The sequence below is a fragment of the Guillardia theta genome (genome assembly GCF_000315625.1).
Source record: "Guillardia theta CCMP2712 unplaced genomic scaffold GUITHscaffold_227, whole genome shotgun sequence".
Taxonomy (NCBI): Eukaryota; class Cryptophyceae; order Pyrenomonadales; family Geminigeraceae; genus Guillardia; species Guillardia theta.
In genome coordinates, this window is record NW_005434449.1 from 26,776 (window position 1) to 53,521 (window position 26,746).

A 26,746-nucleotide genomic window follows, 5' to 3' on the forward strand; every position below is an offset into this window, starting at 1 on the left:
AGTTTGACAAGTGGCTAGACTCTGACACACCTGCGAAGCTCTGAAGCGAAACTCCCCCGCACTGTTTGCCGGGACCTCGATGGTACATCGAGCTGAGAAATGAATGAAGGCGAGGAGATCCTTTGAGAGCTGAACGCCTGCTTGCCCCTTGCTGTGCTGAAAAAACCACGGGAAATTGCTCATGTTCCTGTGGATCGGCTTCTCCTTTCTGCCTCTCTCCTCATCCTGCTCCTGCAGTGCACATCGCACAGCTTCAAGGGAGGAGCGGCAGAGGGACGAGGACGGCAGCACTCGAAACAGCTCTCTCTGAGCGTGCAGGGCAGAAACAAAGTTATGTGAGATATGGCGTACAGGAGGCTTCTTGGTGCTTGTCAAGTAGTGGTCGGCCACCTTGCCTCCAGCGAGACATCGCTTGAGCAGCAGGTACACATCGCGCATCAAGCGAACGACGAGGAAGCTTGCCATGGCAGCGCTGAACGCCAGGAAGTTGAATAAGATCGCAGCAGCCAGGCCCTCCAGGAGGTCTTGTCGCGGAGGGACAGCAGCTGCGAAGGGCTGAACCTGCTTCGGGTCTTGAAAGACGACCACAACGAGCAGGGCCAAGATGGAAGAGATGAGACAAGACGTGGAGCTCAAAACTTCAACCCAGTTCACCAGGTTGTTCTCATATGGCCGCATCATCATCAGGGTGAAAAACACAAAGTTGACCACCAGGTAGAGAATGGCATGGATGCTGGGAGCGAGCTGGAAGAAAAGGAGCACTAGGACCATAAGCATTTTTCTTGCAAGAACCACCAATTCGAACCATCCTCTCGTCCTTTGACAGTGCGAGATGAGAGGAAGGAGGCAATCTAGGGAGAACAGGTAAGTCACTCTCTCCAATCCGATCAGCTTGGGGAGAGCATATCTGAACTGCAACTGCACAAGCACTCCATCGGTAAGGTACTGCATGTCGCTGCTTGCGATCCCAACCACAGGAATAGAGATATCTTGAAAGATGGCGAAGTTTTCAGTGTTGACTACTGGGGAGAAGGCTCTGTTTTTTTCGTTGACAATGATCACAGCGACAGCGCCTGCCTCTTGTATTCTCTTCACTTTCAACAAGGTCGACTCATGCTGCTCCCCTCGCCCGCGGAACACCATGGCGATCTTTCCGGCTATGGTCTCTTTGTTGAACAGAAAGTGCTGGGCGAAGAGAGGGTCGACGCGGTACACCTGCTCGCGAATCTCTTGCCTGGTACCGTAGGAGCTCCACAAGAATCTCATGCTCCTTCTCCCTTGCCGAGACCGATACCGACGGTAGACATCTGCGACATGCGCGACAAGAGCGAGGGCAAGGGTGGAGGGCACCAGGACTGTCAGTCCCAAGCCCGCAAACCCAATCAGAATCCATTTGCGAAAGATGTCCAGTTTAGCAACAAATTTCTCGAAAGCATGCACTTGTCGATGAAAACGACGATAGGCCTCAAACTGTCTCAGGAAACCAACATGTCGCCGTCTTGCCCAGCCAAGGGTTCTGGCCATGCGGCTCAACCGCTTCTTCTGATACTTCTTAGTCTCCACAAAGTTCACTAGGGATGAAGCTTGGCATTGTTTGGCACGAGAGCATGACTGCTGCTGAGCAGAAAAGCACTTGACTTGAAGCTCTGACCTCTCCAGGGACCTTCTCATCTCGATCAACCTTTGCTTGAGCAACATGACTCTCTCCTCACAACAGGCGATGGCCTCCTCCAGCTGTTCTTGATAATGTAACGCCCTCTGCACTTCTTTCTTCCTCCCCTTTGTCCTCTCCTGCTCCTCAATCTCAACAAAATTCTCCAGCTCTACTTTCGCAATCTCGTGTACTTCTGTCAAGTTTTGGATCTCCAGCTCAAGCTGAGAAATTTGTCCTACACCTTGCGACCTCTTGAGGCCGAGATCTTCGTCTTTGCTGTTACCGAGGTTGAAAACCTGGAGCACCCCGGACGCATCCACGTCTCGTTTGAGTCCCAGCGGGAGGCAGACGAGGGCGACCGGCAGAGCGACGAAGGCCAAGAGCAGCACGAGCTCGCTCAAGAGAGACTGCAGGGCATGAGGAGCAGAGTCGCACTCCAGGTAGGGATAGCTTCCCAGCACTCGCCGAGCTCCTGGGCTTGAGCAATTGTTCCATCGGTCATACAGCAGCTCGTCGCGGTTGGCCAGGCACGTGCAATCAAAAGGCTGGGCGATGCTCATGAGCCAGGGCAGAGCCGACCAGTGAAGCAGCCATGCCGTGAGGTTGAACAAGCCCTTCTTGGCCCTCCCGCTCCCAACGCCTGCAGCAATCAGACCAGAGCAAACTAGCAGCGCTGCAGGGAAAAACAAGAGTACAGCGTGACTGTACTGCCAGAACTTGTCGATGTCATGGATAAAACACGTAGGAGACATGAACATCGTCCGAAAACTGAGCACATGCAGCACATGCAGCACATCATTGTACTGTGCAGGCCAAAGAAACCTGATCGCCATGGAAAGATCTTGAACTTGTAGAAATGTGAGGAATGCTTTGAAGCATGTCACGAGTACGTCATCGTCGAATAGAGAGAGTGCGAGCAATACGACAACTAGAGAAGCTCCGACGAACGACACCAACAGAAGCATGTCATTCCACCTCCCTGGACAGGCGCTACACTTGAAGTTGAGAAGGTCAGGAAAGAATCCCGAGGCGCACTCCTGACAGAGAGCGCCGCGATAGCCTTCCAGGCATCCGTTGTGGGTACCTGGGAGGAGCCGACATTCCCCCTTCGATCGATCCACCTTGGTGCAAGCGGCTTGGCAGCTAACTTCATCAGGAAACACTGTTCCGTTGGCGAAGCCGGGCCCGGAGAGGCACTGAAACCTCAGCCACCTGCCACTACACCAGGCAGGCATCGGGCAAGCGAGACACTGAGAGGGCCCAGCAGCCCCTTGAGCTGCCTGATACGTCCCTTGAGGACATGCCTGAGCCACGGACCCTCCCGGGCAGAAGAAGCCAGGCGGACAAGTCAAGCATGCTGTTGTGCGACTCTGCCAACGCTTGAGGTAGTCGTCGTAGACGTGCACAAAGAAAGAGTAACTTCCGTCCCCGCACTCCCGGCAGCCATCCGCTTGAGACAGAGCCCCTGTCACAGGCCCCACGGAGCCTTGAGGACAGGAGGAGCAGGAAGTAGAACCATACGAGGACGAGAAGGTCCCTAAGGGACAATCTCTGCATGCCGACTGGCTCGACACCGAGTAAGTGCCAGGATTGCACAGCGCGCAGTCTCTCTCGCCGCAATTCACAGAGAACTTTCCAGCTGTACAAGTTTGACAAACTCCAGAAAACCAGAAGCTTCCGGGCTCGCAGTTGATGACACGAAAGGGAGCGGATGAAGCAGATTGTTCTTGCATGGAAACAGGAGCGATGCTCACTCCCTGTGATGAGAGAAAGACAGCACTAGAGTTCTGCTCTTGCTTGGGATTGCGAATGATGAATGAAAACGCGTTGCTACTTCCTCCGTGTATGTTTGCTTGAATGTTCAAATACAGGTTGCTGTTCGTGATTGTGGCATGTGACTGGAGGGGGTTGTTGAGAAGCCAATCGAGGTTGAGGTTCGGCTGATCGCATTGCCCGTAATCGTTCATTCGGGTCCAACTTCCGTTGGTTCTTTGCAACTTACCAGACTCGTCCAGGAAAGCCTTGGTAGAGTTCGTTACGCACCCCCAGCACAGCGTCTTGCCATCCCATGTTGTTCCGCAGGTGTGAAACTTTCCAGCAGAGACTTGAGTCCAGCTGTAACCCTGCGGGACGTCGCACTGGCCATAGTTCACGTCTGGGCTGTTCCAAGCAGGGCAGTACGAGGGATTGCACTGACAACCCCAGCAGAGGATCTGGCCAGCTCCGGTCACCCCACATGAGTGGTACTCTCCTACTGACACTGCCTGCCACTCTTGCACCTCAAGAGGCACGTTGCACTGACCCTTGTCAACGTTGTCGCCGATGCTCGTCACCCCGATCGTTCGTCCCAGTCGATCTCTTCCACCACAACCCCAGCAGAACACTTTCCCTTCCAGACTCACGGCGCATGTGTGCCATATCGCCGTGCTGACTGCGCGCCATTGGTACGTTCCCTGACCAGGAATCGGAATCACCTGTCCGACGTTGACGGCGCTTTTGTTCTGCGCTCCCCAGCAGTAGAGCGAGGTGTCGTCAAGGATGCCGCACGTGTGGTAAGTGGCAGCGGAGATGGAGATCCAACTTCGAGCTGCGAGAAACGGAGGCAGGTCACACTGTCCCTCCCCGTTGTACCCCCAGCAGTGAGCTCTCCCCAAGTCGCTGATGCCGCATGTGTGCTGCTCTCCCGCCGAGATCGTGCTCCATTTGGCTCCAACCTTGAGGTGGGTGGCAGGTGGAGAGTAGAAAAATGGATCCACCAGTTGGCACGACCCCTTGCTCCTGAAGCAGCAGGGGGCGCATGCAATGGAGGAGCCTTCAGGATAGAAGACCAAGTAATCGCACGACTCATCATGCTTGCAAACTTCTTGGCACTCAGACACAGTGCTTGCTCCTTGGATGAGGGCACTGTGGTTCTGAAAGATTCCGGAACAGTACTGGTCAGTTGCGATGGTTCTGAAGGTGTACGGAGAGCAGTCTTTGCACACGCAGTTGACGCTGGAGGAGCATAGGGATGATTGGTTGTTGGTGTTGAATCGAAGTCGGTTTAGCACTTGGTTGCTGAACAACCAGTCGCACCCCTTAGGAGAGCTAGGAGCATCCACTGAGATGATGAGCGAGTTGGAGGAAGTCAGCCCAAGGCTTTCCGCTGCTTTCAGACATTCTTGCGAGTCATAAATGAAACGACAGCCATTGGAGATACAGGATCCTTGTGCGTAAGTGTTGTAACAGAGGTTGTTTTGACAGCTTGTCGCTGTCGATGAGATATGAAGTTTCTGAATGACTTCGCTGCTGAAGTTTGTTGACTTGCAGTTGCACAATGCTCCGTAAAATGTGGGGCAGTTACAGGATTGACCCGGAAAGTTCAGCTGCATGAAGGTGTTGCTTCCCCAGCAGTTTCCCACGTTCTTGGAGTCCACACCACAGGAGTGATGGGAGGAGAGCGATAGCGTTCGCCAGGATATGCCAGATGGGACAACGCAAGAGCCATTCCAGAATCGAGTCCAGGAGGACCTGGGAAAGAAGACAACACCCTGCGAAGTGGTTTGCTGGGGGATGGAGTAGGGGCCCTGGCGACGAGAAGAGACTTGATGGATCAGGACCCAGCTGCCTGCATCGGTTGGGTCGTTTGAGGCTTCGAGCCGCCACTCTGTGGGGTCGGTTTCTTGCTGACTGGGAGAAGTCATCCACCTGTAGCTGCAAGAGGCGTCAGCGTGTCTCTCAGCATGTTTTTCCGCACCTGTCCACAATGACTGGCTCGCCGAAGTCAAACTGCAGTGGCTGCTTGCTTCTATCGATCCACATCGTTTGCGAATCTCCGTCGATGACCGAGGCAGCAAAGAAGCCGAGTGGGTTGACGCCTGCTGGATTTGTAGCCGCAGCTACTGGCAGCTGAAGGTTTGACCTGAAGAACTGGATCTCTGCCATACTGACTGTGCGACCCCCGTTTCTTGTGCTGAGAGTGACGTACCGCCAGTAGCGAGCTGAGTAGTCGCAAGTCCAGGTCTCGACGTACTCGGTGAACTGACGCTTGAGCGACTGACCCCAGCAGATGGTCGACGAGTTGGAAAGGATCCCACACGTCTCCGTCACGCCGCATGAAACGGTTTGAAACGACAAGGCTGAGATGGACACGCTGCCTTGCTCTTGGTGCAGCTGAGAGATGGCGGAGGAAGACAGTACCAGCCGCGTGCCGGTGTGAGCCACAAGCTCGGCGTTCAAGGCCGGGTAAGCCAGCACAACAGCCCCCGTTGCCCTCGTGAACTTGAGGCAATCGTTAAAAATGCTCTTGTTTGAACTCGCAGAGTTGCAGATGCAGTTTGGGTTGCTGGAATAGAAGAGAGGGTCAGAAACATAGTTCACTCCATGATTCACAACTTGTAGCAGAACAATCGCATTCGTCAAGAAATCGACAGCAGTCACCTTCGCTTGAAACCCTTCACCTCCTCCTCCTGTGGCAAGAATGACTGTTGATCTATCACAACCCAATGTGCCGCCTCGCACTGACATCCAGGTTATCGTGTTTTCCTGAGCACATATCTGCAGCTCTCCGTTGGCATTCGGTCCGCAGGAGGTCGGAGTAGGATAGTAGAGAGTGACAGGCTGAGCTGAGCGATATCCTTGTCCTCGGTCACTCACCTTGGCGATGCTCCAAGAGGCTACGCCACCACTGGGGTCGGTCTTGAAGGAGGCAAGAAACCCTCCGCCTCGGCTCCCAAGGATCCGCATCACTCCGTCAGTGTAGCCTGTGCCGTTTTGAACCACTCGGATGGTCGACACACTCGAAGTTTGCAAGTACGTCTCGCAGCCTGAATCATCCACTGCACATCCAGCGGAGTAGAAGATGTCAAGAGGGATTTGACCATAGAGGAACCCACTTCCTGCTTGAAGAATCTTGATTCCATTGAAAGCCCCATTCTCATCTGTGACCGCCGAAGCTAAAAATGCGCTTCCACTTCGGTTTTGCAAACTTAACCTTGCTGGTAGGTAATGTTCTCCTGCTGATCTAATCTCGATGTTTTGAACGGCAGTGTTGTACTCAGCATTTACACTCATAGTTACTCCAATCATGTTCAGCGAATCTTTGCAAGATGAGCTCTGGCCTATGACAGCTCTTGTAAAGGCTATAGGAACACAATCCAAACCGAAATGATCGAATCTTGTGTACCCGGGTAGACAAAGACAGTCCAAGACAGACTTGCTCCCTCCACAAGACCCATAACAGATGCCCATTTCAATTCTTGCTCCTGAATTTGCAGGGCATTCAAGGCAAGACGACGATTGGTAGCTTGATTGGTAGCGTCCCCTTGCGCACTGGTCACAGCTCGTTTGTTTAGAGGATGCAGCGAATGTCCCAGGAGCGCAAGGCTGGCAGAGGGAGGCTCCGTCTTGACTCGAGAACGTTCCATTTTGACAAGGCGAACAAGTTGTAGAGCCTGTCTTAGGTGCAAACTTCCCAGCTTGACACAGTTGACAAGCAGTCACCCCTGAGACGTTCGAAAATGTCCCCGAAGCGCAAGGTTGCGACGGGCTGGCACCAACACAAGACGAGCCAGGAGGACAGAGGGTACAATTAGTGGCCCCAGGATCAGAGTAGAAACCTGGTCGACACGGAGCTTGATCACTATCGCCTAGGCAGTAGTAGCCCGCCACGCACTCCAGGCAAGCTGTCTGTCCCTCTAGTGACGTGTACGTCCCTGCTACGCATGCCGTGCACGAGGTACCTCCACATGCCTGGGAAAACTTTCCGACCTGACAGGCGGAGCAGCTCCGATTTCCGTCTTGTATCCAGGTGCCAGCCTTGCAGATCAAAAGCGGCATCGTGAATGGCAAAGAATGAGAGACAGGGGCGAAGTCCATGGCAACGGGGTAGTTGGTATTGACACCCGAGTCCCCTGCTACGTAAATCTGAATTGAAGCTGGCTGCTGTGCAGAGAATGAGTTCTGGACTGGAAACGAGAAAGAGACGATCTTTGAAGATTCGGTGACAGCAATTGTGTAAACCTGAAGCTGTCCGCCAACAGCTTGAAACAAACTATGATTGCTGAAAACCATCCATGTGTCACGCAGCAAGAAGATGGTCGTGCCAGGATTGTGAGCAGACACTAACGATGCCTTTGTTCCACGGGTTACTTGAATGGCAGAAATCACAAAGGCTTGAGGATGATCGTCGAAGAACGCAGTTGAAGCAACCGAAGCGATATTACCTTGTTTCTGGTACGAACGTATCTCAAGATATACAGATGCATTTGGAAAATACATGTACATGTATTCGGCAATATCAAAGCTTGGAGTGATAGCAAAAGAAAGGTTAAGATCGTACTGTGAAAGCTTCATTGCGAATCCTTTGGCATAGAAGATTGAAGTGACTTCAACTATTTCATCATCAACCAAAGCATATTGTGTAGAAGATGAATTCGGAAAGAAAGAAAGAAATGAGCTGATGTTCTCCAAGTTAAAAATTGTTTGGGTCGTGAAAGTCTGTTTGTTGACACTGCCATACGCGCTTCCGTCTACGATGTAGTTCGCTATCACCCTGTACATCAAGCTCCCCTTGTTATGCGGAGACGCGGCAGTGCCGGCCTGTGCTCTGAGCACATGCATCTCTTGCATGCAAGAAGACAGCACAAGAGATGACGGAGCGCATCCGCTGCCCAGGAGCAATTCGACCATGACGACTTCATCTTCCAGCGCCAACAAGTCGCCAACTTGTATACCAACCGCAACCGCGTTGTCTACTGCCATAATGGTCGACGAGGCCACCACGTCCGAGTACAGGATTGCAAACCCAGAGAAAGACTTGGCTTGATCTGAGATCCTGATAGAACTTCCAGGAACTGAAACCTGTTCGATCCCATACATGTCAACCCCGGTGCTTGAGCCTTGCTCATTTGATGGCGGATGAATCGAATTGCTTGTTGCAAGAGTGACAAACAAAGCATTCTGTGCTCCTGCGCATGCTGTCTTCTGAGAAATGTTCTTTGCTACAAATGAATTCTGCAAGGAACTTGGAAGGCACAAGAGAAAAACAAATGCGAAAATATGTGGGAGCCATGCATAAAGAGGCATGACGTTGTCCCATCAAGAACTTCACATGTTTCACTCTTGCACTTGTTGAGAAGAAACTTTCGCCTCACTCACGCCTCATCTTCTAGTGATACCATCCCTGTCTTCGCTCCATTCCATCCCACCATGAAACAAGGCTTCATCTAAAAAACGGGCCTAACTCATCCAACGAAGTGAAGCCATGCCAAAGCTAGCTGGTACGCTAATTATGCTCCAGTCTGGCTCCAGTACCCCTGCTCCAGTCCAGGCTCTAGTCTCAAGCAGACCTAGCGGGCATGCCCTGCTCTAGTCTCAAGCAGACCTAGCGGGCATGCCCTGCTCTAGTCTCAAGCAGACCTAGCGGGCATGCCCTGCTCTAGTCTCAAGCAGACCTAGCGGGCATGCCCTGCTCTAGTCTCAGGCAGACCTAGCGTGCATGCCCTGCCCTAGTCTCAGTACTGCTTCAAAAAAATAGAATGTACATTCATTTTAGACAATATGCTAATTGCTTCACTTATCCTTTTCCCAACGCAAGAAGGTGTCGATCCTTTCCAAATCATTTTTGTTGAATTTTGCGGGCATTCCACGACGAATCATTTGATTCATCTTGTCTTGCATGATTCTTTTCTTCTCGTTATCAAGAGACATGAACGATCGCTGAAGAATAAGTTTTAGAGCATTCTTTGATCGCCCATCATAGACCTGCTGATTCGATGCGCTACTCATACCACGTGAAGATTCATCTGAATCAAGCTGCGAACATGTCAAATGAAGCACCGCATGCATTGTAGGTTTTCTCAATTCGTACAGAACATGACGGTATGGGACTGTCCGATCCGTGTTCATCGGAACTATCCTCGCAACTACTGCTCAGAATATGTCAATTCAAGTTCGCGATCAAATGCAAAATACAATGGGAGTTCATCTGGGAGCGAATCCAGTGGAGTAGAAGGTTTGTACCAGTAGAGACCTCGAAAACATCTGCAATAAAATTCAAAACTTCGTCAAGGAAGCGTGTCGTACTCTGGAGCAATGCTGGCATGCCCATCTCCTGCAGGAAATTCTCGATTATGATGAATATTTTCACGGAGGTCAATTCCTGAAGGTCTGTAGATCGGATCAGACTTTTCAACCAGCAAGAAAAGGAGCAAGATGAGCTCACCTATCATCATTTGCCCATACATTACTACCATAATGCGTGCAGTGATGCATCTTCAAGAAAGATTTCTGAAATCCTCAATCATAAACTTCTGTCACTTAGACTTCCTGCCACCTGTATTTCTCCGCGTACAGAAAATGTTGCCACACCACATTGCTTGATAACACAGTTAGATAGTCTTAGTCTGCCGCTGTTTGGTGTTCTCGGTCCTGCATCTGTAAATTCATCCCACAAAAAGGCGACGCCATCATGGGAGTGGAACACGCAGTCTTCAGCCACTACCTCGGCGCTATCACTAAGCTAACAATGAAGGTCAGTTTCAACTTTGATGTCGTCAACCTACCTTAAGAGCACTTCCTGCAATGTAATCATACTTATGCACTTCAGTGAACTCTATCGAGCAACTTTTCAGCACACAACGTGCCTGCCTTACGACACTGACAGCTCGGACAGCTTTGCATAGTCTGCCGTCATAAGCATATGCCAGGGCCCCGCCAACAGAGCATTCAATCAATCGGACATTTGAAATTACATCGCACCGAAGCGATGTGCCCCCGGAACTGCGGATCTCACACTTCTTGAAGCTCCAGCTCGGCCCTCGTACCGAGATGGCACAGACGCTTGTTGTGGAATAAAAAAAATAGTCTGCAGCTGGTTCAGGCAAATTGTTTTCTGCGTTGTTTAAGAGTGCCAGCACCATAGGACCATTGAATTCCCCTGTTGTATTCTCACCGAGCACAATCTGACCTGAGATTTTTGCTCTCGGATCTGAGAGAATTCTCAAAAATCCGTAACCTCTGACCTTGACCTTCTCAATTTTCGATCCCTTGCTTCCTAGCTGATCTGCTTTGCGGCAAATATCCTTCAATTCTTTGAAGCTGCGAGCGCCTGTATGTGGCAAACTAGGCTTCCGTGGCAACCACAGCACCTCATTGGATAGCCAACACACTCCCCTCCACGTGTGCCAACCTCGTTCTCCACCCTCCCATGACCGGAAAGTTTCATCAATAGCACGTATATACACAATGTCGTCATGGCGAACATTCAACAACACACAATCCCTCAAAGTTCGAAAGGTCGAAGGAACTTCAAGAATCACATGTTGCCTCCCTTCTTGTTCGAAGGCTGCAAGGTCCCTGAGAATCACACTAGCGTTGTTTTCTTGCCCTTTCAACAAACATTGGTGAAGGACGCATGCTTCTCCATAACGACATCCCTCTTCCCTCCTACTATCACAGGGCCATTCGGATGACGAGTCAGAAAGATTCAGCAAAACGGAATTAGGGTTTGAGCTAGAATCCGAGTCATGAAGTATGTTCGATTCTTCCGCTGATATCGGGGGTTTCTGAGCCCCAAGGGTGGTAACAGGAGGAACATTCAGAGTCTCAGCACTGTAAGCAAAGAGGAGGAGAAGGAGGGGGGAGGGTTGCAGGAGAAAACGACTTATTGTCAAAAGCGTCCTCGCATACCCTATCATCCCGCCATCGCGATGGATACGACCATTCCACGACCGTTATGAACAGTTATTAGGCTGCCGTTTAAAACCAGTTTGAGACTGGGGGTAGGGTGATGATTGTGTCAAGACCCGGGCCCATGACCCCTGGATTCCTCTGCAGTTTTGAGGAAAATCCCAAGGGAGGGTCATGAGGGGTGTAAAACCAGCAGATGTGGTGGGGTGGGATGTACCTTTCAAAAAAGGATCAAGGTCGAAGAAGATAAGCGAGGAAGGAGGACATGATGGGCGAATGTTGTCATGACGATCGTAATGAGATTACGACATGACGAGACGATTATTGTAAACTTGCTCAACTCTTGCCTAGTTTTGCTCGATTGGGCGGAAACATCACCCGAGCGGATTGAGAATCGACATTCGAGTCTCATGGAAAACAGTTTGTGCAAACGTAGAAAGAAAGCAAAAGACGATATGGAGTTTGAAGATGAAACCAGAATGGAAGAAAAGAGTTCAATAGGTGGTAGAATGAATTCGCATTTTGAACTTGGATTGAGGACAAGAAGGGAAACTTCATAGAAGATTGTTGTAGACGCAGAGGAGTATTGCAGACGAAGAAAGAATTAATCGTTTCCATGAATTCAGCTCATATTGTCATGAGTATTGCAGACGAAGCAAGAGTTGATTGTTTCCATTGTGCAGATAATATTGTCATGATGAACGCGAGTGTCGGCTCGACGGGAAGGAGTGGTGTTTGGTACGAAAGCACTGAAAGCATGATGGAGAGCCGTGGACTGAACGCGCCGCATCTCAACCTCTCGACCTCGCAAAATCGAGGAAACCTTTATGATGGCAGGGTGCTTGATGCAGAGCCAATGAATATGCCTGATTTCAACATGCGACAAGTAAACGTTATCCTTGGCTTAAGCAGAGAGTAACTTTCGTGTTCAGGTTTTTATCCCTCGAAATATGTCTTCGAAAGGACCAAGTGGAATTGGCATTCGTTTCTTGAAAGAAGGAAACGAAGTTGGTCCATATACAGTCACATACGTGGACCCGCAGGTTCAAGCAAGACGGGGCACAAAGGCTCTTCTGAATTTCCTTGTAGGGAACTGCATTTCAAAGTCAGAAAGTGAAGGTTGGAGATCTCATCCATCAGGTGCATAACAATGGGTTGCAGGTGCTCGTCTGACTTGACTGCTGTAGGTCGATGGGATTCTCGTCTACGATCTTATGCCAGATGAAGTGACGTCAAGAATCTTGGGGCCGCCCGGATCATTTGTATCTTTGACGATATCAGACCCGCCTGTCATTCTTCCCTCCGTCTCTCCTCGAGACATACAGACAAGGCTTATCCCATCCGAGCCCAAGTCGCAAGCTCCCTTGCTAGATGTGACTGCCTCGGCAGCTTCCAAATCGCAATGGGAACAGCAAATCAAGATGAGGGAGGAGAATAAAACCTCTACTGACATCATCAACCCTCAGTGTAATTGTACTGAATATCAGATAGTCAATTTCTTTTGCAAAATCATTTGCTTATTTGCTGCAATTGCTGGTGTGGTTATGGCCGCTGTAAATTACAACTTGTGTGATATCAATTATATTGAATCAATTGTGACAGGTTGCGCTTTCACGTTGCCACAAAGATGGATGCTTCACTCCAAAAGTTGAGGTGCGCAAGGATTCAGTCGTGAGCTCACTTTCACTAGACTGCAGAATGTCACATCCTCTTCCTGGGATTATCTCAATCAACTTGCCTGGTCGGGAAGCTGCCTTACGGGCAAGATGCAGTCACCCATAAACATTGTGACATCTGACGCGAAATGTATTACTTCAAATGCGATGGACACCTCTCACACGAATGTAGATGACGCAACTCAACGCATCACTGCCAGTCAGATCGTCGACCTCAACCCTTGTCAGCTGAGTTTCCATGTTGAACCCTCCGTGCCTAACAGTTTCCAATAGACGTTCCAAGCTTGGTACGAGGTCAAGCTGGTGTGCAGCTTTTTAATAACTGCCTTCAGACGACCGGAGTAAGAATCTGATGTTTGTTTCTGGTTTTGTAGTACTGATTTCATCAAAGCTGGAAGCCTTCTACACTTGGAATGGTGCAGCATACAGGATTGAAGAAATGACATGGCACACACCAAGTGAGCATCAGATCGACGGCAAGAGCTATCCAGCTGAGCTGCAGCTGCTCTACAAGACTCTGGAGGTGAAGCTGAATTCGTTTGTGCTGCACCATGAGAAACTGAGCAGGGCAGTTATGCGATGCTCATCGTCCTTGTTGTTAGCGGGTCGTCAACTCCCTCCTTCATTCGAGATGCTATTCCCAAGTTCCCAAAGACACAAGCGGATGGCCAGCGGACCATCAACTTTACCGCTCAGGATGTGCTGACACAAGTTGGTCTTTCTGTGAATTCAACACTTCAGACCTACTCCTACGTAGGTAGCTTGACGCGTCCACCCTGGTGAGTTCACTTTGTCATCACAATGACACTGACTTTGCTTGTTGCAGTTCAGAGGGAGTGCGGGTGTTTGTACTTCAGAGTACGATAACTATGAGGCAAGACGATGTCGATCTAATCCGATCCATTACGGGGTCCACTAGCCGTACGTTGCAAGCTCTCAACAGCAGGATTGTGTACAAATCCAGCTAGTCCTGCTGCGATTTGCGCACTAAACTCAGTGAGAAGAATAAGTATGCTTTTGGGTTTTGTGCTCTTATTGTTGATCATGCAACAGGAAATGATCTCATGCATCTGGATAATAGTATAATGCCCTGTGATTTATTATTCTAAGCACCGCAGCGATGTGAACCGAACGTGATTGACATTCATGATTCAGTTCAATCGTTTTTTGAGGAAATCAACATCAAAACGTCTTCACATCTTTCCGTCCAACATCGCCTGCAAAATGTCTTCGGCAGTTCTAGTTTCCTTAGCCGTTGCCTTCTAATTAAACTGTTACAACTTTATCTCCTTCCAATGGTGTGCTCTACCTGTCCACCCTTGCCACTGAAGAAGTCTGACAGCCCCTTCTCCTCGATGATCGCCTGCGATATTTCAAATTCACGTGAAAGGGAGCCATGTCACCTTGATCTGAGCAGCGTCGCCCTTGCCCTCAAGCTCTCTTTGCTTCTTAACCTCTTCTTCATACTTTGCCTAGTCACCTCGTTAGCTAAGAGCCATGTCGAGATAGCAAGCTGACTTGATTCTCAGCCTTCTTCCTCTTGAATTGAGCGGCAGGGCCCTCAAGCTGTCAGCGTGTCAACGGGAAGGGCCAAGACCTGGTCGGCAGCATCACCTTCTCTCCGTAGATGTTCTTCCCCTTTGCCTCTCTCTTGCGCAAGTCCTCCTCAGTCAGACGCTCTCTGTCCTTGAAGGCCTAAGATCGCAGCTGTTACGACAACCCTAGTAAATGCTGATGCCGCTCACATTCGAGGTCTCCGCGAATCCCTGAAGCTGCTGGGGATCTTCAATTACGACATCCTGCACAACTCCTGTAACATGGCAGTGTGAGGGATAAAGACACAAGGCTCTTATGCAATGCTTGCTCACCGGCTGGAAGTGCGTCCTTGATGAACTTGGCTACATCGTCAAAGACCATCTGACGATTGTGCCAGAAGTTCCCCGTCAACCTCAAGGTCAACTCGCTGCCCGTCATCTTCACAAACTCGACGTCGCCTACAACTCCTTCACTGTCGGTGCGCACGTATCTGATCTTTTACCTGTAATTCCCGCCCTCTGCTTGCTCTCTGTCGTTCCAAGATACTTGGCAATGGCCTCAGATTCACGAGCCTTGAGAAGTGCTTCCTTCACTCCAGCCTCAGGATTGGATTTGTCGACTTCGATCTTTGTTCTCATGTCACCATCCAACAGGAGGAGAATTCTTTTCAATCAACCTTGATCGTCTGTTTCTTGTCATTCGAGCTTCCCCATCCTTGCCATGAAGTCTGCGTCGTTCCCAGCTGAACACGTCGGTCGGGAGAAAGGTCTTCACGTTCCCACCTGTAGCCAAATCAGAGGGAGGAAGCAGTGTAGCACGAAATTACCTGTTATTACAGCTGATTTTGGAAACAAACAAACTCCTAGCCTGAGGCTGCCTTGCTTGGGCTTCAACCAGTGCTCGCCCGCTCTGAGTTTCTTGTCACATAGGATAGACATTATGAATCACGTTTCTATACCACAGTTGCTGTGCGAGTATGCAAAGAAGGAAGATATGCATAGGCAACTGAAGACAGGCAAAATCTGTAATAGTGTCTCAGTTTATCATGAAACAAAAAGGATGCTCCCTCACAAACATATCTGACTCAACAAAAACTCTGTTTGCTTCGATCAAGTCTTGCATCTGACAACCCCCCGCCACCTACCCCCTTGCACCCCTTGCATATCTCAAACGCCATTTCGTCTTTTGAATTCATCGCATCGAGCTCCTAGTTTGATCTATCCTTCTCATCGCTTCCCTCCATTACCCGATCAAAACGCGCAGGTGCATGGCGGCCGCAAGTTGTTCCTGACGAACGCGGGTGAGAGGCCGAGAGGGGGTAGGTGGTCTAAGGGGTAGCATGTTGTGGGAAATTCACCCCCAAGGAGCCCAAAGCAAAGTAGGTGGGGTGATAGAAGAGTTGTACCTGTGAGGGGTAGGTAGTGGATTTTAGTCAGAAGGAAAATCTTTTAAATTCTTTCTGCTTATTTCAAGTGATAAATTGCTTAAGTCACCGGCTAATTCCCATCAGAATCTGTTTATTTTACAACTTTAGAGTTAAGTTTAAAATTACGTTTTAAAGTCAAGCGGCCGGTCGACCCTCCAATGAGGTCTAGACCCCTACCGTGTACCCCCACCACACTGTCGAAAATCCCCCACCCCCCTTCACAAGCGACCAATATCTCTATAGAACTACCCCAGCCAAACATGACCCTTGCCTCAGCACCCCCCACCCCCTGAAACCCGCCGCTCTTGCTAGTCTCCACAGCCGCCGGCCCAAAGCCATGCTGGTGCGTCCCCTCCGTGTTTGACGTGCATGATAACCCCGCGACTATCCGTCTTGACTGGGCCTTGTCGGAGCATGCGCCCGCCCTTGCACCGCTGCTGCTCTTCTCTTGTACCCGAGCTGTCGCCTTCTCCGTCTTGTGTTGAACTTTTCAGCCTGATCAGTGTTTCCCAGCCCCCATCTTGTGACCTAGCTCTGTATTGCATGGCTTGCCTCTATCATTCCTCAGCTCTCATATCCCGATAGCGCAGACATTGGAAGCTGATAAGTGTAAACAATACTGTCACTTCGCTTCAGAGCTATCAGTTCTTTTTCTGTTTAGTCTTTGTGTAATTTCCATTTCCGTTTTGAAATTGACCGTGCGTTGACAGACCTACATGAGAGAGATTTGATTTTAAACTGGAGGACGAAGACGATGAAGAGCATTATTCAGACCATATTTTTGCTTTTTCTTGTCGCAAAATGCGATTCGTTTCAAGTTCTTGGTCCTGGTCAACATTGTTCATTACGAGGCAATTCATTCCGTACATCGCACAATTATTTGGTTTCAGCGCCATGTAAAAGAGAAACGATCCAGAGCCTGAGAACCGACATTTGTACCAAATTCTTGTCTTGCACAGCTTTATCGCTGTCTACCCGCGATGAAAGTCAGCATTCAACTACATCGAACTCGATTTCATCAGGATTTGATGGAATATTGAAGCTACCGTTCATTAAGGCTGTCATGAACTTTGCCAAGTGGCTTGTTTTTGCTCTAAGATCTGTCCTTCTTGTACGGCTCACATGGATCCTTCACGTAACTTCAAAATTCAAGAAAATGCTTTTGGATCCCCGATATAGAATGGTGACCATCCTTTCTTCATCCTGGTTTTCTGTGTTTGATGGTAATGTTTGTTTGTGAAGGGTGGTGTTGGGCATAAAGGATCAGAAACTCTGTCAGTAGAGCAGGACAAGAGTTTGTCAAGCCACAAACATTCGGAGTCAGGCCCTGTAAATCACGAGCTACAGCAAGCTTCCTTTTGGGCACAAAGCCCTGATACAAGTGTGCATCATGCATTTGCCTCGTTTTGGAAAAAGGTGTCGACGATTGTTTATTACGCATTTTTCAATTTGTATTCATCACATTTGCAGATGGATGACATGGAAAAATTAAACATCGAGGCAGAATTTCGGGAAATGAAGGTTGATTTCAAAACCATTCTTTTATACAACTGAAAACGAAAAGGAAAAGAATGCGGAATTCCAAGCAAAGCAAGATGAAATGCTAGCAAGCATTAGTGGGGTGCACTTGTCTGTAAGATTTGACTTGAGTTCCGAGGATGGTTTTGAAATTTGTGTGCAGGTTCTAGATTTTGTCGAGCGTGGAGGACTCCCGCCTTCTGTCGAATCTTTGACCGCGTGGCTTGAAATTCGCGATATCGACACATCTTTATGGGGGCAGGGAGAAGCGAAGACAGTTCAAGAGTTCTTTCATGAGGTATACGATGCTTGACGCCTTTGGTCGCTCACAAAATGCTCGACAGCTGTGGGCGGGGGAATGTGAACCTTTGACAGAGTCAGCAGAAAGAGTGATATCTGTTGTTAAGGTATGGATGCCAGGGTTTTACCTCGGAATGTGAAAAATGTTTTTTTCACTCAGGTTCGAATCCTCGATCATGATGAAGCGGGAACTTGGCAGCTGTATGAGACTAAACAAAAACTATGCCGAGATGGGAGAACACGACCAAGGAATCGCCCCCTAGCAGAGAAGAGGGTACAGTGAGAGACCTCAAGATGCGTTGCAAATTCATTTTGTTCTCAGCGTCCGGAAGAGTCATCCTTCGATGCGGCAGTTCGGGGGGTGAAGGAAGAACTTGGATCATCGATAAAGAGCACCAGCAGAATTGTAGTGAAAGAGGACAGGTTTACTTAACAAGCTCATTGCTGTCGCTGTCTCTCTCATCTCGTACCTGCAGTTTACAAGAATGGACCGAAAGGAGAATGTCCAAAAGCTTTCCAGGTCTTTGCAGCTTGCGTAGTATGTTTTTGATCTGGTTTTAGGGCTGGAAACAGTCTACAAGCTGTCGCAGGTAGACGTGGAGGTGGAGGGCTTGTCGCGAGCAGCAACTGGAGACACTTTCGAGACAGAGGAAACCCCCGAGCTCTCCAATGGGAAGGTGACTGATGTCCTGAATGATCTTCTGCTCCTCAATACTTTGACAAGGTGCACACCTGGACGTGGATACCCAGCGGAACGGTTGACTGGTCTCCTGTCGCGGTGCATGAGTAGACGGGGAGGGTTTGATATGAGGGCGTGTGCCCTTGTCTTACATGCGATCGCATCTTGTATTAAAAGTTTTGGTTGGAATTGCTTACTACTACTCAAATGGGAACTAAAAGAAGATGTGTACCAGGCGGGTAATAGGAAAATGCGGTGAAGAAAATCAACTGGCAGACGCTGTTGTCAAAATATCTATGAGCCTCTTTCCTCGGTATTTCTCATGAAATGGATCAAAGTTCTGCAGCAGAGGTTTTCTTGTTCACGATACACTTCCTCTGTTACAACGTGCAACATTTCATTGATCTTTCTTCGCTTCTTGTTCTGGACCATCAAACCTGGGCTTTGAGATGGGATTATTCTTTTTCCCAGATTCCCTTGTCAAGACAATTTCTAAAATTTCAGGAGTTTCATCCGCATTTGAGTCGTCCTGGTTCGTTACTTGATCGTCGTCATCGGTCGAGTCTTTGATCTCCTCGAATCTCGAGGTTTTAGTCGCGTCTTCCTTCAAAGATTCCATTTGCTTTCTTCTTCTTTCCTGTACTTGTTTGTCTTTCTCGACCTCTACGAGAGCTTGTTTTAGCCCCCGCACCACCTTCAGGGTCACTTTGCTTCCTACAGGCCCTCGAATGATCTGCACACTCTGTGCCTCTTTCACTGGCAGACCGTCGACTTCCTGGATACAATCTCCCATCTTCATTCCCGCTTTGTCACCTGCCATATCTTCGACCACCTAAGCACAGCATCAACAGAAAGAGGTCATCGGAAAAACAAACAACCTCAACAACAACCCATCCTATCTCCTTGTTCTCCACACGAAGGCGAAGACCGACAACACCTGCAATTTTTTGCATTTTGTTGTGCCTCTCGATTTTCTTGTACATCATATATGCAGAAAACAGCGCAAGCATAGAAGTGAATGAATTGCCCCTGACAAATTCGAAAGTATCTTTGCGAAATCCGTCATCAACATAAAGGCCAATGCACACCATCAGAACAATGGCAAAGACCCTTACGTCCATGGTAAAGCAGTGAAGTTTGGAGATTAAAAGCTGTCACAATTCAATTAGTGAGAAGTTATGCATGGAACGTGCAGTAAGACCTAAACCCTAAACCTTGAAAAAAAATCAGCTGACTGTTGATACACATGAATGACCTAAAAATCCTTAAATCCTTGGTAAGTTCCACTTGGATATCTATTATTCTTCAACTCTTTCGTTCTTCCTTCCTCCTCCGTCAAACTAAACCCCAATCCCCCCTGGAGATGTTAATCTTTGTAATCGAGGGCAGGATCAAGGGTGCTTCATTTCGCTGCTGACGCAAGACAATAGCGTAGGTACTAAAGTTTTACTTAAATTGGCTCTGAATTCAGACATTATTACTACACATTTTTTTAGTTGTAGTCTAGGGATTAGCCGGGGTTCAGAAGCACGGCTGCCATATGGGCCAGCCAAGTCGGGCCGAACTGCCAGGTCACGAGATCCCTGTTAGTCGGACTAGAATAGAGCACGGTGATAACAAGCCATGCAACCTACCTAGCATTCTAGAGAAGGTAGGACTCCGGGAGGCAACCGAAGGCCGCTCGGAGAGGCAACTCAGGGTCTTCTGACTGAGGCTGAGGAAGCTGAAGGGAGGCCCATGAGTAGTTGGCGGCCGAAGGCCGAGGGGAGGAGAGGCAACTCTTCCGACCGAGAAGGCATCAAGGATGCAGAAGAAGCGGCAGGCCGCAGAGACGACAAGCGGCGATCAAGATCATCATCAAGTCGACGGCGGCATCGGGTCACAAGAGAGTCTTGTTCGGAGATCGCAAACATGATCCAAAAGATCGCAAACATGATTTTAGGGTTTAGGGTTTAGGGTTTAGGGTTTAGGGTTTAGTGCGCCGTTATTTTCGGCAGCGCCGTTATTTTCGGCAGCGCCGTTATTTTCGGCAGCATGGCTCCTCGTCAGGTGTAGGGGAAGCCGCCAGGGCGCCAAGGAAGCTGCAAGCGAGAGGTTTGTATACTTCAAATAGCTTTCTAAGTATGGTTCTTCAGTATGATGAAAATGTTCGCAACCTGCTGTATCGGAGATCATGCCAATACACGCAGAGCGGACTTGTGGATGCCTCTGTCCTCGAAGCTGATCTCGTCGAGAGGGTGAAGAGCTTCGCGAAGCGTTATCCGAACAGCAGGACAGCCCAGGCTTGCAAGGCTGTGGAGGGATGCACCCCCGACGCTATCGCAGAAGCCATCCGCTCGACATGTCAGCAGGCACGACGTGAGCTTCTGCAAGAAGCGATGGCTGGATGGAGTGACGCATCCAGAGAGTGGTTTATGCAGCAGATTGAAGAAGCCAAGAAAGAGAAGGTCGAGACATACACCGCCTCAGCAGGCAACGAGGTGACTTCCTTCATCTCCATGACTCTCCTGGGCATCTCCTCGGTGTATGTCAACCATGAAGAAAAGCTGAAGAAGAAATTTGAAGACTCGGATCGGACTGATCGTAGACTCAGTGCAAGAGAGTAAAGCAATCATGTGGAAGGCTCCGTATAGACCCGAGATAGCGAGTGCTGAGGAGATCCCGGTGACTGTTTCCTTCCTCCGCAATGCACAAGCGGAGAAGCTCTGGCAGGGAAGAGAGGACTTCGCGATCGATGGTCGCAAGTTCACAGCTGTACATGTGAGCATCGTGCACGATCGATCTTTCAAGATTCGAGCCAAGAGAGGACCCTGGGGCAAAGGGGGCAGCTTGGCAGAGCTGACTCACCTGCTAACCTTGGGCGGCATGACAACGGCTGAGATAGCTGCCGTCTATCGCTATCAGCTGCTGCGCCAGTCCCTGGCAGCGGTACAGCTCCAGCCGCTGGCAGGCATGCTGGTCGCTGGGGCGCCAGGACAGCAAGTCCACAAAGGCTTAGGTCAGAAAGGCTTCGTCGCTGTAGGGGCCAACGTCATCTGGAGACAGAGGGAGGTGGAGTGGATCGTCTCCTCGAGCTGCCCAGAGGCGAATGATACAGCATTTCGAGCTTTCCGAGAGAGCGAAGCGATGGAGGGAGTACACCTGACTCTGTTCAGCGAGGACCCGAAGATCAGAGAGGCGCTCGCAGTCGAGTTGACAGCGGATCGCTTTGTGTCCAGAAATAAGTTGAAGAAGGCATCAAGACTGCAGAAGAAGGCAGGCGGCAAGGACGGCAAGGAGATCAAGATCATCATCAAGTCGACGGCGGCATCTGGTCGCTTCACGAGGAAGGAGATGGAGGGGCTGTGCAACGGCGGCAACACGTCTATCGCAAGAGTCAAGAGAGTCTTGTTGGAGATCGCTAACAGGCTCGAGATCAACGTTGAAGGCATCGACATGGAGGAGGATTTGAACACCAAGTCCTGGAACGGGTCCAAGCTATGCATCCTCCTCGGCTCCACGGAGGATGCTCGACGCATGATGAAGGAGCTGCCCTTCTATCTCGAAGGCGCAGCAACCAAGCTCGAAGCAGTCGGCTTCGACAAGGAGCCTGAGGCGGCTGGTCAGCGGGGCACCAGCGACGCAGCGCAGCGACAGGAGGAGAGCGAGGGAGAGTGGCTGGAGTTTACAGACCTGGAGAGGATCACAATGGAGGCAGCATCTCCGTCAAGCCAAGAGGACATGCAGCTCGTCAGCGAGCTGTCAGCAGTCATCGAAGATGCAGCTTCTTTGAACGAGGCGGGGACGAGCGAGCCGATCAAGCTGGTCCTGGACAAGGCCGTTGGCAACCTCCACGACACGTTCTACTCTCCGGGGAGCCTGGAGTTCATGTCGCTGGGAGAGTGGGCGAAGATGCCAGAGGAGCAGGGAGTTGGGCGCAACGTTCTCAAGGAGAAGCTGGGGAAGTGGCTGCAGAGCAAGCGCTGGACTCGCGTGCAAGGAGAGAGCAAGAAGGCAAGGAGGGGCAGCGCGTTCTCGCCACGGGCAACGGCAGCTGCTGAGCTTGAGCAGGAGGCGGAGAGCGACGACATAGAGCGTCGATCTCTTAGCTTCCTGTTCATAGCACTGAGTAAATTCGCAGAGATGCATGTGCTGGCCTGCTCGCTGAAGGTGGACAAGAAGGACCGACTGCGAGTGGAGATGAGGGAAGATGACGAAGAAGAGGAAGACATGGAGGAAGAGCAAGGCGAGGGCGAGGAAGAAGACGGGGCGAGCCCGTACCGAGCTTGAGCTGAGCTCAAGGTAATGAGAGAAGGTGGAGGCGACCGAAGGCCAAGGTGAGGAGAGGCAACTCTCCTGACTGAGGCTGAGGAAGCTGAATGGAGGAGGAGTAGGGGGCAACCGAAGGCCAAGGTGAGGAGAGGCAACTCTTCTGACTGAGGCTGAGGAAGCTGAATGGAGGTAGAGTAGGTGGTGACCGAAGGCCAAGGTGAGGAGAGGCAACTCTCCTGACTGAGGCTGAGGAAGCCAAGAGAAGACAGCAGAAGTACAGAGTAGAAAGACGCCTCAGAAGCAGGGTTCGCATTGTAGGCCGTGTACTCCCAGTGCTCGAGCGCCTCTTTAGACTAGGATCAAATTGCATAAGCCCACAACGAGGCCGAGCAACATTCTAGCATTCTAATAAACTCACATAATAATAATAATAATAATAGGGTTTAGGGTTTAGGAGCAGGCCGTTATTTTCGGCAGCATGGCTCCTTGCCAGGTGTAGGGGAAGCTGCCAGGGCGCCAAGGAAGCTGCAAGCGAGAGGTTTGTATACTTCAAATAGCTTTCTAAGTATGGTTCTTCAGTATGATGAAAATGTTCGCAACCTGCTGTATCGGAGATCATGCCAATACACGCAGAGCGGACTTGTGGATGCCTCTGTCCTCGAAGCTGATCTCGTCGAGAGGGTGAAGAGCTTCGCGAAGCGTTATCCGAACAGCAGGACAGCCCAGGCTTGCAAGGCTGTGGAGGGATGCACCCCCGACGCTATCGCAGAAGCCATCCGCTCGACATGTCAGCAGGCACGACGTGAGCTTCTGCAAGAAGCGATGGCTGGATGGAGTGACGCATCCAGAGAGTGGTTTATGCAGCAGATTGAAGAAGCCAAGAAGGAGAAGGTCGAGACATACACCGCCTCAGCAGGCAACGAGGTGACTTCCTTCATCTCCATGACTCTCCTGGGCATCTCCTCGGTGTATGTCAACCATGAAGAAAAGCTGAAGAAGAAATTTGAAGAGATCGGACTGATCGTAGACTCAGTGCAAGAGAGTAAAGCAATCATGTGGAAGGCTCCGTATAGACCCGAGATAGCGAGTGCTGAGGAGATCCCGGTGACTGTTTCCTTCCTCCGCAATGCACAAGCGGAGAAGCTCTGGCAGGGAAGAGAGGACTTCGCGATCGATGGTCGCAAGTTCACAGCTGTACATGTGAGCATCGTGCACGATCGATCTTTCAAGATTCGAGCCAAGAGAGGACCCTGGGGCAAAGGGGGCAGCTTGGCAGAGCTGACTCACCTGCTAACCTTGGGCGGCATGACAACGGCTGAGATAGCTGCCGTCTATCGCTATCAGCTGCTGCGCCAGTCCCTTGCAGCGGTCCAACTCCAGCCGCTGGCAGGCATGCTGGTCGCTGGGGCGCCAGGACAGCAAGTCCACAAAGGCTTAGGTCAGAAAGGCTTCATCGCTGTAGGGGCCAACGTCATCTGGAGACAGAGGGAGGTGGAGTGGATCGTCTCCTCGAGCTGCCCAGAGGCGAATGATACAGCATTTCGAGCTTTCCGAGAGAGCGAAGCGATGGAGGGAGTACACCTGACTCTGTTCAGCGAGGACCCGAAGATCAGAGAGGCGCTCGCAGTCGAGTTGACAGCTGATCGCTTTGTGTCCAGAAATAAGTTGAAGAAGGCATCAAGGATGCAGAAGAAGGCAGGCGGCAAGGACGGCAAGGAGATCAAGATCATCATCAAGTCGACGGCGGCATCTGGTCGCTTCACGAGGAAGGAGATGGAGGGGCTGTGCAACGGCGGCAACACGTCCATCGCAAGAGTCAAGAGAGTCTTGTTGGAGATCGCTAACAGGCTCGAGATCAACGTTGAAGGCATCGACATGGAGGAGGATTTGAACACCAAGTCCTGGAACGGGTCCAAGCTATGCATCCTCCTCGGCTCCACGGAGGATGCTCGACGCATGATGAAGGAGCTGCCCTTCTATCTCGAAGGCGCAGCAACCAAGCTCGAAGCAGTCGGCTTCGACAAGGAGCCTGACTCTGAGGCGGCTGGTCAGCGGGGCACCAGCGACGCAGCGCAGCGACAGGAGGAGAGCGAGGGAGAGTGGCTGGAGTTTACAGACCTGGAGAGGATCACCATGGAGGCAGCATCTCCGTCAAGCCAAGAGGACATGCAGCTCGTCAGCGAGCTGTCAGCAGTCATCGAAGATGCAGCTTCTTTGAACGAGGCGGGGACGAGCGAGCCGATCAAGCTGGTCCTGGACAAGGCCGTTGGCAACCTCCACGACACGTTCTACTCTCCGGGGAGCCTGGAGTTCATGTCGCTGGGAGAGTGGGCGAAGATGCCAGAGGAGCAGGGAGTTGGGCGCAACGTTCTCAAGGAGAAGCTGGGGAAGTGGCTGCAGAGCAAGCGCTGGACTCGCGTGCAAGGAGAGAGCAAGAAGGCAAGGAGGGGCAGCGCGTTCTCGCCACGGGCAACGGCAGCTGCTGAGCTTGAGCAGGAGGCGGAGAGCGACGACATAGAGCGTCGATCTCTTAGCCTCCTGTTCATAGCACTGAGTAAATTCGCAGAGATGCATGTGCTGGCCTGCTCGCTGAAGGTGGACAAGAAGGACCGACTGCGAGTGGAGATGAGGGAAGATGACGAAGAAGAGGAAGACATGGAGGAAGAGCAAGGCGAGGGCGAGGAAGAAGACGGGGCGAGCCCGTACCGAGCTTGAGCTGAGCCCAAGGTAAGGAGAGAAGGTAGGAGGCGACCGAAGGCCAAGGTGAGGAGAGGCAACTCTCCTGACTGAGGCTGAGGAAGCTGAATGGAGGAGGAGTAGGTGGCGACCGAAGGCCAAGGTGAGGAGAGGCAACTCTTCTGACTGAGGCTGAGGAAGCTGAATGGAGGTAGAGTAGGTGGTGACCGAAGGCCAAGGTGAGGAGAGGCAACTCTCCTGACTGAGGCTGAGGAAGCCAAGAGAAGACAGCAGAAGTAGAGAGTAGAAAGACGCCTCAGAAGCAGGGTTCGCATTGTAGGCCGTGTACTCCCAGTGCTCGAGCGCCTCTTTAGACTAGGATCAAATTGCATAAGCCCACAACGAGGCCGAGCAACATTCTAGCATTCTAATAAACTCACATAATAAGGTTTAGGGTTTAGAGCGCCGGTTATTTCAGGCACCATGGCAGCGCCGGTTATTTCAGGCACCATGGCAGCGCCGGTTATTTCAGGCACCATGGCTGCACGCGTGGTGTAGGGGAAGCTGCCAGGGCGCCAAGGAAGCTGCAAGCGAAAGGTTTGTATACTTCAAATAGCTTTCTAAGTATGGTTCTTCAGTATGATGAAAATGTTCGCAACCTGCTGTTTCGGAGATCATGCCAATACACGCAGCGCGGACTTGTGGATGCCTCTGTCCTCGAAGCTGATCTTGTCGAGAGGGTGAAGAGCTTCGCGAAGCGTTATCCGAACAGCAGGACAGCTCAGGCTTGCAAGGCTGTGGAGGGATGCACCCCCGACGCTATCGCAGAAGCCATCCGCTCGACATGTCAGCAGGCACGACGTGAGCTTCTACAAGAAGCGATGACTGGATGGAGTGACGCATCCAGAGAGTGGTTTATGCAGCAGATTGAAGAAGCCAAGAAGGAGAAGGTCGAGACATACACCGCCTCAGCAGGCAACGAGGTGACTTCCTTCATCTCCATGACTCTCCTGGGCATCTCCTCGGTGTATGTCAACCAAGAGGAGAACCTGAAGAAGAAATTCGAAGAGATCGGACTGATCGTAGACTCAGTGCAAGAGAGTAAAGCAATCATGTGGAAGGCTCCGTATAGACCCGAGATAGCGAGTGCTGAGGAGATCCCGGTGACTGTTTCCTTCCTCCGCAATGCACAAGCGGAGAAGCTCTGGCAGCGAAGAGAGGACTTCGCGATCGATGGTCGCAAGTTCACAGCTGTACATGTGAGCATCGTGCACGATCGATCTTTCAAGATTCGAGCCAAGAGAGGACCCTGGGGCAAAGGGGGCAAACTTGGCAGAGCTGACCCACCTGCTACCATTGGC

General features: G+C 50.8%; 9 protein-coding genes across 9 annotated transcripts in view; 4 read left to right on the plus strand and 5 right to left on the minus strand.

The window, feature by feature from the left end:
* Window positions 1-3,069: 3,069 nt before the first annotated feature.
* On the minus strand, window positions 3,070-7,471 carry GUITHDRAFT_82293 (hypothetical protein; the record flags this gene model as incomplete). The annotated part of the gene is made up of 2 exons (XM_005819371.1): window positions 3,070-3,260; window positions 6,874-7,471. Coding segments are annotated over 2 exons (789 nt in total), but the record flags the coding sequence as incomplete, so codon positions are not given.
* A 1,734-nt stretch (window positions 7,472-9,205) lies between these two features.
* Window positions 9,206-10,315, minus strand: GUITHDRAFT_121379 (hypothetical protein; the record flags this gene model as incomplete). Its single annotated transcript, XM_005819372.1, has 8 exons — window positions 9,206-9,352; window positions 9,424-9,448; window positions 9,504-9,561; window positions 9,608-9,676; window positions 9,719-9,802; window positions 10,004-10,154; window positions 10,198-10,247; window positions 10,288-10,315. 8 exons carry the CDS (start codon window positions 10,313-10,315, stop codon window positions 9,206-9,208), a joined length of 612 nt encoding a protein of 203 aa, XP_005819429.1.
* Window positions 10,316-12,020: 1,705 nt separating this feature from the next.
* Window positions 12,021-13,967, plus strand: GUITHDRAFT_148625 (hypothetical protein; the record flags this gene model as incomplete). Its single annotated transcript, XM_005819373.1, has 9 exons — window positions 12,021-12,209; window positions 12,256-12,366; window positions 12,413-12,463; window positions 12,511-12,696; window positions 12,926-12,976; window positions 13,273-13,302; window positions 13,391-13,522; window positions 13,567-13,778; window positions 13,826-13,967. 9 exons carry the CDS (start codon window positions 12,021-12,023, stop codon window positions 13,965-13,967), a joined length of 1,104 nt encoding a protein of 367 aa, XP_005819430.1.
* A 225-nt stretch (window positions 13,968-14,192) lies between these two features.
* GUITHDRAFT_148626 (hypothetical protein) lies at window positions 14,193-15,712 on the minus strand (the record flags this gene model as incomplete). The annotated part of the gene is made up of 12 exons (XM_005819374.1): window positions 14,193-14,216; window positions 14,309-14,362; window positions 14,403-14,471; window positions 14,518-14,565; window positions 14,614-14,685; window positions 14,745-14,809; window positions 14,868-14,993; window positions 15,038-15,161; window positions 15,212-15,317; window positions 15,362-15,452; window positions 15,494-15,557; window positions 15,680-15,712. 12 exons carry the CDS (start codon window positions 15,710-15,712, stop codon window positions 14,193-14,195), a joined length of 876 nt encoding a protein of 291 aa, XP_005819431.1.
* A 1,429-nt stretch (window positions 15,713-17,141) lies between these two features.
* GUITHDRAFT_121382 (hypothetical protein) lies at window positions 17,142-18,569 on the plus strand (the record flags this gene model as incomplete). The annotated part of the gene is made up of 11 exons (XM_005819375.1): window positions 17,142-17,144; window positions 17,204-17,377; window positions 17,432-17,482; window positions 17,526-17,594; window positions 17,643-17,777; window positions 17,824-17,886; window positions 17,940-18,053; window positions 18,102-18,202; window positions 18,256-18,299; window positions 18,341-18,456; window positions 18,504-18,569. The coding sequence occupies 11 exons, from the start codon at window positions 17,142-17,144 to the stop codon at window positions 18,567-18,569; spliced, it is 936 nt and encodes a 311-aa protein (XP_005819432.1).
* Window positions 18,570-18,855: 286 nt separating this feature from the next.
* On the minus strand, window positions 18,856-19,444 carry GUITHDRAFT_121383 (hypothetical protein; the record flags this gene model as incomplete). The annotated part of the gene is made up of 2 exons (XM_005819376.1): window positions 18,856-19,290; window positions 19,337-19,444. The coding sequence occupies 2 exons, from the start codon at window positions 19,442-19,444 to the stop codon at window positions 18,856-18,858; spliced, it is 543 nt and encodes a 180-aa protein (XP_005819433.1).
* Window positions 19,445-20,581: 1,137 nt separating this feature from the next.
* On the plus strand, window positions 20,582-22,727 carry GUITHDRAFT_121384 (hypothetical protein; the record flags this gene model as incomplete). The annotated part of the gene is made up of 2 exons (XM_005819377.1): window positions 20,582-21,041; window positions 21,103-22,727. 2 exons carry the CDS (start codon window positions 20,582-20,584, stop codon window positions 22,725-22,727), a joined length of 2,085 nt encoding a protein of 694 aa, XP_005819434.1.
* Window positions 22,728-25,081: 2,354 nt separating this feature from the next.
* On the minus strand, window positions 25,082-25,832 carry GUITHDRAFT_156330 (hypothetical protein; the record flags this gene model as incomplete). The annotated part of the gene is made up of 1 exon (XM_005819378.1): window positions 25,082-25,832. A coding segment is annotated over exon 1 (481 nt), but the record flags the coding sequence as incomplete, so codon positions are not given.
* A 179-nt stretch (window positions 25,833-26,011) lies between these two features.
* Window positions 26,012-26,746, plus strand: part of GUITHDRAFT_121386 (hypothetical protein) — a gene marked incomplete at both ends in the record, with an annotated part of 3,320 nt that continues 2,585 nt past the window's right edge. Inside the window, one exon of the mRNA XM_005819379.1 lies at window positions 26,012-26,644. Within this exon, the coding sequence (XP_005819436.1) occupies window positions 26,012-26,644 (633 nt within the window). The remainder of the gene's footprint in view (window positions 26,645-26,746) is intronic.